The following is an 11,415-nucleotide window of genomic DNA, read 5'->3' as shown; positions in this document are numbered from 1 at the left end:
TTGATGTTTCTGTCTTGATAATTATGCCTGTATACTTTGAGGTTCAGGGTGCTGACCTTTTCTCCTGAACAAGGTAAACAATATATGTCTGACTGATTAAAGTAAGCTTGTTAACCCATTTTGAGTTGCTTTCCTTTAACAAAGCAGATCCAAGAACCTGTGGTAGCTGCAAACCCTGAGGACGCTTGAGGTGCTTGCTGCTACACAAAAACCCCCCCCCCCCCCCAAAAAAAAAAAAAACTATGATACATCTTTTTACTCACAGAAGGTTCTTGGGGAAAGTCAGATCAAACTTTAAGGAAAATGGGGAAAACAAGTTGGATAAAGGAGCAATCACACCTTTGGAAGCTGCTAATACTTTTGTCCTTTTTTGGTCTCACGAGATTCCCCTTGGGATGTATCCCTCTGCAGATCTCAGAGGCCCTGGGACTTTCTATAGCCTCCAAGCAGTGCGTATCCACCTCGCAAAGGGTCATGATCCCTGAAGTCATGGCTACCCTTTGGTAACTGTCATTCCACGTGTTTCTTCTGGGGCATTCCCCACCACATGCTACTGATTTCTCTTCCAGTCTATATCAGAGTTATATACTGATAAAGACTCTAGTTGTACTTGGATCCTCTGATGGCTATTTCAGCTCCTTCAGCATTCTTACTGTCAACACCTGACCAATTCCATCTCTGTATATTCAGCTGCTTGTGATAGGAGAAGAGATAGAGGTACCATGTGTTCATGGCTGCAGAGCAGCTAGTGAGTCAATGTAATTTACAGTCACTTATAGCAGTTTTTGCCTAACTCACTTCTAGGAAGAAAAAGAGAGAAAAAATAAGAAGGTCATTGCTTCTACATGCTAACTCAGGTTCCAAATTTATTATTAACCCTTCTGTTTTCTCAGACAATTAGAAGACTTTTTTTTGGTCACCACACAGTATCAACCTCTGCTATGGGTGGGAATAGTATCCCCACAGCTTTCTACATGGGTACTTGTAAAGATTAGAGCACATTCTAAGGACTGGGCTCTCATTAACAAGCCCCCAGATTGTAGCTGCATTACTTTGGGTGAAAGGTTTCACCTTTCTTGGTCTCATTTTCCTTCCCTATCAAACGACAGGGCTGAAATAGATAACCTCCTCCAAAAAGGAATACACCACTGCCTAGGTCTAACAGTCTTTGAAATGTTATTGCAACATAAAAGTGTTTAAAGGTATATTGGAGGTAGGAGGAATACTGCAGAAAGAGAAAGAATGACCATTTAGGGCTCATAGGCTCATTGTGACAGCCCATGGAGACAGGGTAGAACTATTCAAAATTAGTTTACTTCTATTTCCTCCATTGAGGGGGATTATGTTTGTATTAGATGGGCAGACAAAAATAATAGTTAACAAAGAGTTGGTAACTAAGAGAGGGTCCTACCCTCGCTGAATTTAAGTCAATATGTGGAATAAACTTCTGGGACTGGGAGAGTTGTCATTTGGGAGTTCTCAGACACTGTCTCTGGAATGGTAAACTGGGAGAAATGCTATGGGAATGGGAAAGAGTCAAGTCCCAAATTAGGTGGTGGAGGGGGAAGAAGTAATAGTAATTCTAATAGCTAGCATGTGCATGGTGCTTTAAGGTTCCAATTTCTGACAGATCTCCAGAATATATTATTTTAAAAAATTGGTGAAAAGAAAGATAAAATTTAAAAGTCAGGGTGATTCTTTAAGGGCACACCAAGTGTGACTAATTTCACTTCCTTTTTTGAGAGAATTATGAGCCAGGCAGAGATAGGATGGAATACTCCAGAGTTGGCTTTGAGTTGGCAGGACAGGAGTTTAGGTCTAACTTCTGACACTTTCTGACTATTTGAACCTGGTCAAGTCATTTAATTCCCCAATGCTTTTAGATAGTCTTAAAAGTTATAAATTGCAGAGAAGGTGTAACCTGTGATGGGAGAGGGACTTATTTCATTTGGAAGTTTTCTGTACCAATGACTTCATAGGCTCCATCTAGTTAAAAAATAAAATAGTAGTGGGGGGTGGAGAATGCTGTAGTGTAGTTGTTTATAGCAAAGCAGTTAATAAGGTACCTCATGCTATTCTCATGGAAAATATGGAGGGATAAGAAGCACATGATACTACAATTAGTTGGATTTAAAATGAGTTGAAGAGCTGATTCCAGTGGTTAGTAGTTAAAGTTTTGATGTCATCTTGGAAAGAAGTTTCCAGCTGACTACACTGGTGACCCAGTCTTGGATCTTTGCTCTGTAATTTTTAACCAATGATCTGGACAAAAGCATTTATTAAATTTGCAAGTGACATAAAGCCAGGAGAAATAGCTACCATGTTGAATGAAAGAGTAGCAATCCCAGAAGATTCAATAGGCTAGGACAAGAGGCTAAGTCTAAGAAAATTAAGTATGAAAATAGATAAAAATAACTTCTTACTTTGGGGTTCAAAAATTAATCTCAGAAATAAAATATAAGGGAGACATGGTTGGTGATAAAGATGCAGATTTGGGGTTTTAGTGGACTGCAGATGAAATATGATGCCATGGAAAAACATGGCAACCTAAAAGGTGAATTCTATCATAGACTGCATTTATCATAGCGGTAGCCTCCCTGTCATCTGTCCTCGTCAGGCCACTTATGGAATGCCATATTCAGTGCGTGGCAGCATATTCCAGGAAAGACAATTACAAGAAGATCATACCAACATCAAGTGAAAGACTAGGGAATCCTCAACTTGATGAACAAAAGACCTAAGGGGACATGATCAGTTGTTCAGTCATTTCAGTCATGTCAGACTCCTTATTACCTCCTTCAGGGTTTTCTTTGCAAAGACACTGGAGTGGTTTGCCATTTCCTTCTCCAACTCATTAACAGATGAGAAAACTGAAGTAAACATATTGAAGTGATTTACCCAGGGTCAAACAGCCAGTAAGTGAGACCAGATTGGAATTCAAGTCTTCCTGACATTAGGCCCAGCATTTTATCCATTGCACCAAATAGCATGATGGTGGTCATCAGATACTTGAGATTACAAATTTAGAGTTTGTATATAATCATCTTAGGGCAAGCCCTCTTGGAAGAATGAATTGAGCTTGTATTGACTCTCCTTTCTCAAGTCATAAGTGGTCAAAGAGAATTGCGGGATGTAAAGAAACCGCATTTCTGCTGAGTTTAAAGCACATTCTGCAGTGCCTGGAGAACTTCTAGAGTCTAGATGAGCTTGTGATTCATGGCAACTTGGTATATATTTTATTTCCCATTGTTCTATTTTTATTAAACACCATTGATTTGTTTACTGATTTCATGTTAAGATGAAAAACAAACAAATAGAAACAATTATATATGGTATCCAAGCATGCTTGTCTTCTATGGTGAATACCTCCATGATGCAAGGGTCATGTTAAGTAGAGTAAGGACAGAAAGCAGCTGGTTTCTGATTGGAAAACTGACAAATTCATATGGTTGTTGATAAATCAGCACTATCCTGCAGAAGGAGACAGATTTAATGGATAGATGTACATTGGTTCTCTAAAATAGTTACTTGCTTAATACTCAAATTTTTGCCCCCAAAGATATGCATAAGCAGACAAAATGAGAGTGGGATTCCCTAGAATCTAGTTCATTTTGTTGGACAGTGTTGGGTAAAATGCTGTGATTTTGACCAGTGGCAAAACTTGAATCCAGTTTTTGCATCTCACCAAAGAACTAATACTGCCTTTGCACAATAGGTACTTAATGGATGATTGTAAATTGGAGTGGAATTCAAGGCAAATCCATTATTCTCAATGTCTCCTGTCTCCAGCTCTTGCAATATATCAGGAACGTACATTTCCAGACACCTCAGAAAAGTGAGGTTTTTTTCGATGCCAATGGAGATCTTCCTTCTGTGTATGACATTCTGAATGTACAGAAAAACTCTGAAGATGACTTTCATCTGGTCAATGTTGGCTACGTGAACTCTACACCTCCACATGGAAAAGAAATTGTTGTCAATAAGAGTGCTATCCAGTGGAGAGGAGGAAAGACTCAGGTGAGTCACAGTAGCATGGAAGGTGAGGTGGGACTGAGTTATAAGCCTCACTTCTATAAAATAGGGAAATAAATTCTTATATTAACTCCCTCACAGAGCTATTTCTGGGAAGTGATTTCCTATCTCAAAGGTTCTATAGAAAGGTAAGTGGTAATTATTATTACTCTTATTATGTCAAAAGTCATTCCAGCCAGACTGACAAGGCATATCCTGCTGCTTGTGGGAACTGGGCACTGCCATATAGTGTAGTGATGGCATCAGTAGTGGGTATTGTCTAGTTGAATTGAATTCAAAGAAAACTTGAGGGCAATTCCAAAAACTTGGGGCCAGATGGAAAAACACTTAAGCCCACAAGAGCCAACAGAATATTAAATGCAGTCAACTGAGAGAACTATATTAGGAGTTAAAAAAATACACAAAGGAAGTGTGTGTGGGTCAAAGAAAAATGTCAGGATTGAGTATCCTAGAATAATAGAATTTCAGAGTTCTAATACACTTCAACATACATTTATTCAGTCCCATAGATTAAAAAATATTCACTACAACAAAATATTCTTTTTTTCAACCACTGGTTGAAGATCTACAGTGAACGTTTTCCAGACATTAAGTTCAAATTTACTTATTTCCATGATTTCTTGGAGAGCTGTGTCCTGAGGCCAATGAGAAAAGGTCTGAATCCTCTTCCACTTTACAGTCATTCAAGTTTTATGAGAACAGTTACCATGTCTCCCCCTAAGCCTTCTCTTCTCCAGGCTAAATATTTCCAGTTCCTTTAACTGATGCTCATATGGCAAGGATTCCAGCTCTTCTCCATCCTGCTAATCTCAACTATACATATTTCACAGCAAAAAATGCAACTCCAGAAAACCAATATTGTTCCCTCACTTTCCTTCTCTGACTTTGTGTATGTGCCCTGTACAATTTGTGTATATACTCTAATATGCATTAGAAAGTGATCCAAAATGCAACATGGAAGGACAAAAGGCAATGGAGTTGGAGTCATGAAAGGTCTGGGTTGGTTCTTTGCCTTTCATGCTCAGTAGCTATGTGACCATATGATCACGTCACTTCTCTGAGACAGGAAGGAAGGAAGGAAGGAAGGAAGGAAGGAAGGAAGGAAGGAAGGAAGGAAGGAAGGAAGGAAGGAAAGGAAAGGAAAGGAAAGGAAAGGAAAGGAAAGGAAAGGAAAGGAAAGGAAAGGAAAGGAAAGGAAAGGAAAGGAAAGGAAAGGAAAGGAAAGGAAAGGAAAGGAGGGAGGGAGACAAGAAGAATAATTAGGAGGAGGAGGAGGAGGGGAGTGGAGGGAAAAAAGGAAGGGGAGGGATAAGGGGAAGGGGAAAAGGAGGCGGAGGAGAAGGATAAATAGAAGGAGGAAGAATAGTAATAAAAGGAAGAGAAATAAGAGAGGTGAGAAGAAAAAGGAAGGAAGAAAGGAAAGAAAGGAAAGAAAGAAAGAAAGAAAGAAAGAAAGAAAGAAAGAAAGAAAGAAAGAAAGAAAGAAAGAAAGAAAGAAAGAAAGAAAGAAAGAAAGAAAGAAAGAAAGGGACAGAGGGAGGGAGGGAGGGAGGAAGGAAGGAAGGAAGGAAGGAAGGAAGGAAGGAAGGAAGGAAGGAAGGAAGGAAGGACGGAGTACAGGTAGTATGGCTTTGAGATGAAAGAAAAGTAGCACAGTGGACCTCAAATTGGGCACAATAAGTGAAAAGTTAACCAATCAGAATCTGAGATCTTAGAATTGGAGCCTTGGCATGGAAATGGCTAAGAATATGACAATGATTTTTAAGCTCTGTTGTTTTATCAGGAATATTTGTATTAGAAGCTAAATTCTCATGCCAAAGAAACAAGTAGATAATGTAAGCACACAGAGAAAATAGAAAATGAATAAATACAAATTAATGCAAAATAAGTTGATACAAGTTAGTTTGGGGGTAAGAACACTAGGAGATTGAAGGATCAGAAAAACTATCAAGCAGAAGATAGCATTTGCATTGCTACAATTTGAATAAAAGAGATGAATACCTAGTATTTTTCCCCTAAAAAAAGTGCACATTTATTATGGAAAAAAAGAAGAAAAAAGCGAAGAATCCAATGAGACAAAGGGGAGGATGCATTACATATTGGGGTCCAGTGCAAAGGCATGGAGATAGGAAATGGAGTATCAAAAATAAAGTCCATAGAGAAGATAAATCTGGCTGGATCTCAGTGTGCAGCTGGGAGAACAATGTCCCCTGAGCTAGAAAGGTAGGTTGGAACCAGATAGCAAAGGTCTTTAAAGGCTAAACAGAGTGATTTAGATTTTAATAGAGAGGCAATTGGGAAACCCTGGAGTTTACTTTGTAGAGAGTGACATGACCAGGTCCTTGCTCAGTGGAGTCCCACAATGGACATATTCCATGTGGCTATTCCTTTAGTAGTAGATACTGACTACCAGACTTCCCATCAGGTAAGTCAGAGGTAAGTCAGAGCTAGAGTCAGAATGGCCTTTGTAACCTCCCTGGGTTGGGAGGGTGGTTCTCATTATGTGTGTGCTCTGCCTCCTGCCAGGTCCCTCAATCAGTCTGCAGTGAGAGTTGCCCTCCGGGGTCCAGCCAGATCCCAGCAAAGGGATGGTCCCATTGCTGCTTTGACTGTGAGTCCTGCCCAGATGGACAGTTTGCAGACCGCAGAGGTGAGAGCACATTGTGGGTAGAATCCCTGTTACTGACCCATACCATTCTGCAGCCTTCAGGGAGCTTTGGGCCCCAAAAGGGAAACCATAGTGAAAATAAGGAACCAAACAAAATGGTCATAGAGCTTGTGGGTGTGCTTTCTAAAATATTTAGATATGACTTTTCATATACAGACACTGATTGAGAACACCTGAAAAAGTCACTCTTCGTGCCCCTTGTCTCTAAGATAATAGATAGCAGAATAATCATTGATCTACATTGGAAAAAGGAGTTTCCACACTGGGAAATCTCTACCTAGGGGTGGGGAACCTGCAACCTCGAGTTCATGTAGCCTTGAGGTCACAGGTTCCCCCCCCCCCCCCCCCTAGACTAATGAAATAAAATAAGAAGAGGAAAAAAAGGAAGAAGAGGAGGAGGAGAAGGGGGCGGGGAAAGGAGACTTTGGTATTATAAGGATTTGTGATTTCATGAACACAAGTGTACCTTCCCTCAATGCAGATAGCAGCAACTCCACACTTGAGTGGATGGTTAAGTTTCCCAAGCTGAAGACACAAGAATAGGAAATGGTGAGCTTGCCCTCCTTAGAGTCAGAATGTTCAGTTTATTCAACAAATATTGGTTATGCACATTCTCAGGAACAAGACCTGGGCTAGCATTAAGAAAAAAAAGAAAATAAACAAGCCCAACTTTTAAGTATCTTTGCTCATCCAAGCCAATCTCTGGCTGTGCAGGAACCTTATCTAGCACATCTCTGACAAGTGATTGTCAGAGAAGTTCTGATCCATGATTTCCAGTAATGGTGTGGGAAGTCCAGTCCACTTCTAGACTGGGTATAAATCATGGAAGGCCTTGAAGCTCAGGTACAGGAAGTTAAACAGTATTTAGTAGAGAATTAGAAGGCATTGAGGGATCACAAGTTTATAAACACATATATACATTATAAATGGCAATATATGTATATATAAATATAAATGTACACACTCATATATATTTATGTAGTATATGGGGATATTGTTGTGTGTCTTGAAGGACAGACTAGTCATATTGAACCTCTTTCTTCTCCTCTTTCTTCTCCTTCTCCTTCTTTTTCATTACAAATTTATTTTATTTTCAGTTATGGAACAAAACAAGTATTTCCATAACAGTACAACAAAAAAGATAGGACATGAAGCTACAAATCTGCCACATACAACTTGCTATTCCCTCAAAATATGCAACAAACTTAACATGTGCAATTTCTTTTTTTCATCTCTCCCCTTCTCCCCACTTGAAAAGCAAGTGGGCAGAACCAAGAGACCATTGTATACAGTAGCAGCAATGATTTTGAGAGACTAAGTCATTCTATTACAAATACACAAATTAAAAATAAAGCACATATGAAAAAGATACTATCTGCATCCAGAGAAAGAAGTGAGAAATAGATGTGTGTATATATATATATATACATATATAGATATATATATTTTTCTTACATATACCTATTTGTGTCTAATGGTAGCCATCCTTCTTTAACAGAGGCTTTAATTCCTGCCATTAGGGGAAGCAGAAGGTTGGGACCAGAAGCTCTGTCCCCTTGCTCTTCTGAAAGAGAGGATGTACTGAGCTAGAATTACACTATTTCCTTAAGTAATATCCAAATTAAATATTAGTCTGGGGGATGTGAATTCCAAGTTTAAGTTAAATTTTTGATCACTGTTCATTATGGGGTGGAGCAAGACCCCAGGATTTATGTCCAAGATTTGACTCCCTTCTCACCAAATACCAGTTTCACAATGACATACATGTATGGTAAATAATAAACAAACCCATTTATCCAAGTCAATAGCAAAACAGAAACCACAGTACGTATATATGACAATACACACACACACACACATACATGTGTATATAAACTAAACAATATAGCATGAGGGAACTCTATGATTGGGAGAGAGCGAATTCAACAAAGAGAGAGTCTTGGGTATTAGCCAAAGAGCATTTCCCTAAAGCCTTTAGTGCAACAGGACAGAGGCAAGATGGAGGCTGCCAGCTCCCCTCTTGTTAGCTTATTCACATAATTGTATAAAATGACTTCAATATTAATCAATAAAGATAGAGACAGGTGATAGAGATGATAGAGAAATAGATACATTTTCTGAGTTATCTAAACCTTGTTGATACCCCGAGGTGAGCCCAGGACTCTACACACAGCTTATGGTTCATAACTGTTTGTAGAGTAAAATGGATTTCAGGAATCTGACTACAATCCGGGGGCTAAGGTAGGAAAGAGGGGTGAATTCCCTTTCTGGAGGTAGAGTGGAAAAGATGTTGGAGCTGAAATTGGCAGACAAGCTAAATCCCACCTCCTACATTCACTACTTGTGAGATTGATAGCAACTTTTTAGAACTTTTTGGACCTCAGTTTTCTCATCCATAAAATGGATTTGTCATGGACGGCCTTGAAGGTTGCCTCAATTATAGGTCTATGTTCCTATGACCTTCCTCACTGGAAGAGCTGAATAAAATGTTTTTTTTTTCCATGTGATAGTCTTAAAGTCTGTTCGCATCAGTGACATTGAGGGTAGAACCTTTTCTCATTGCCTGAGGAGGCCTGCATGGGAATGAGGGAGGGAGTGATTATTGGTTTTGCCCCAATAGACATGCAGCAGTGTACCAAGTGCCCAGAGGACCAGTATCCAAATGCACGAAGAGACGACTGCATCCCCAAAGTCCTGACTTTCCTGACCTATGAAGAACCTCTGGGGATGACTCTGTCTTGTATGGCCCTTGTCTTCTCTCTCCTGACAGTCATAGTTCTCATGATCTTTGTGAAACACCAAGGCACCCCCATTGTCAAGTCCAACAACAGGGCTCTCAGCTACACTCTGCTTCTCGCCCTCACTCTCTGCTTCCTCTGCTCACTGCTCTTCATTGGCCGCCCAACCACAGCCAGCTGCATCCTCCAACAGATGACTTTTGGAATCACCTTCACAGTGGCCATCTCTTCTGTTTTAGCAAAAACGATCATTGTGGTTCTGGCCTTCAAAGGCACAAGGCCAGGAAGCTGGCTCAGGAGGTGGGCAAGTACCCGAGTGTCCAATGCTGTCGTCATCATCTGCTCCCTCATCCAAATGATCCTCTGTGGGATCTGGATGGCCATTTCTCCACCCTTCCTAGACGTGGTCAGTGACTTTGAGCCTGGCCAAATCCTCATTGGGTGCAATGAGGGTTCCACTGCCATCTTTTACTGTGTCCTAGGCTACATGGGATTCCTGGCCCTAGGGAGCTTTACCGTGGCTTTCTTGGCTAGGAACTTGCCTGACACCTTCAACGAAGCCAAGTTCATCACCTTCAGCATGTTGGTTTTCTTTAGTGTCTGGGTCTCCTTCCTCCCTGCCTACCAAAGCACCAAGGGAAAGACCATGGTGGCCGTGGAGGTCTTTGCCATCTTGGCCTCTGGAGCTGGGCTGCTTATCTGCATCTTCATCCCCAAGTGTTATGTCATTCTCTGGAGGCCACATCAGAACACCCAGGAGTGGTTGAAGGGCCACCCTCATTCTAGGGGAGCAGTTTCTCCTTAACTCCATGCCTTCTCTGCCTCCCAACACAGGATCCCAGAAATAATGACCTCTACAGGACTGAAAAAGTAGAGAAAGTTTATCTTCTATGTTTTATAAGTATTGATGAGGCAGAGAGCAAAACCCAGAACTGAAATAATTTAGAATGATGGTTAGTAAGACATCTAGCAGAGGGAAGGGCCAAAAAGGAGGTGGTCTACTCCCCCTAAGCCTCTCTAAGTTACACATTATATAGGGTTCAAACAAAGGAACAAGGAAGCAGTAGCTGATTGGCCAGAATGGAGGGCATTTCCTGATGAGACCTGTGTTGCTTGAGATCCATAGAGGATGAAAACTCCTCACAGTAATCTTTGGATCAGAAAGGTTTCTGATAAGCTCACCTAGGTCCTGAGTTAAGCATTAAACAAATCTGATCTCTAAACAATAGGTCTGTTTTTTTTAGCCGTGTGCGGGTAGGTTAAAACAATGCATTAAAGTTTCCCCATGGTTATCATGTTTTGGACTGTGCTGCAAGAAGCCTGAGGTCTTAGACACAGAGAACAGCTAAGCATTGAATGATAATGACTATGCTGGATCATCGATTCTTGACTCATTGTTATCTTAGAACCACAGGATTTAGAGTTGGAAGAGGCACCTCATCCAACACTTTCTTTTTACATATGAGAAAACCAAGACCCAGAGGTGTTGTCTTATCCAACATCACACAGGTAAGTAACAGAAGTGGGATTTTAAGAGGCAAGTGTGATGGAGTGGAGGAGGCAAGGAATTAGGAATGATGAGAAGCGAGGTAGAAATCCTGTTTCATTACTTCCTATCTAGGAAAGCAGCATCCATACAATACAGGGGCAAAGGAGCATGCAGCTCACATGACATGTGAATGCGCAGAAGAGTTCCAGGGGCCCAGCCAGATCATCACACTCCCCAGAACCACAATCCTCAGCCACGAAGAAGCCTCCCTTGCCCCACTGCTCTCCTTCCTTCCAACTCATTCAGTTCTGTGGTCAAAGAATAAAATTTAACTCAGGAACTCCAGCCCAGAGGCATCGCCTTTCCCCAGATTGTATCAGTTTCCTACAGGCAGCCTCAGAGCTGCAGAGAGGCAGGTGCCTTGCTTTAGGTTGTTGGCAGCAGGTGCTCACTTCCTGCTCCCCCAGCTCAGCTGCCCTGCTTCACTG

General features: G+C 40.9%; 1 protein-coding gene across 1 annotated transcript in view; it reads left to right on the top strand.

Moving 5' to 3' along the window:
- Positions 1-10,295, top strand: part of LOC138161385 (vomeronasal type-2 receptor 116-like) — a 16,118-nt gene extending 5,823 nt beyond the window's left edge. Inside the window, exons 3-5 of the mRNA XM_069088211.1 lie at positions 3,790-4,017; positions 6,559-6,682; positions 9,321-10,295. Coding sequence (XP_068944312.1) covers positions 3,790-4,017; positions 6,559-6,682; positions 9,321-10,243 — 1,275 coding nt within the window. The 3' untranslated portion in view covers positions 10,244-10,295. The remainder of the gene's footprint in view (positions 1-3,789; positions 4,018-6,558; positions 6,683-9,320) is intronic.
- Positions 10,296-11,415: the final 1,120 nt, after the last annotated feature.

Source organism: Petaurus breviceps, unplaced genomic scaffold (assembly GCF_028583685.1).
Source record: "Petaurus breviceps papuanus isolate PSGF00001 unplaced genomic scaffold, PetGlider_PUasm1.0 185, whole genome shotgun sequence".
NCBI lineage: Eukaryota > Metazoa > Chordata > Mammalia > Diprotodontia > Petauridae > Petaurus > Petaurus breviceps.
Note: the sequence above shows the minus strand (reverse complement) of the source record. Positions and strands in the feature narration are given on the sequence as shown.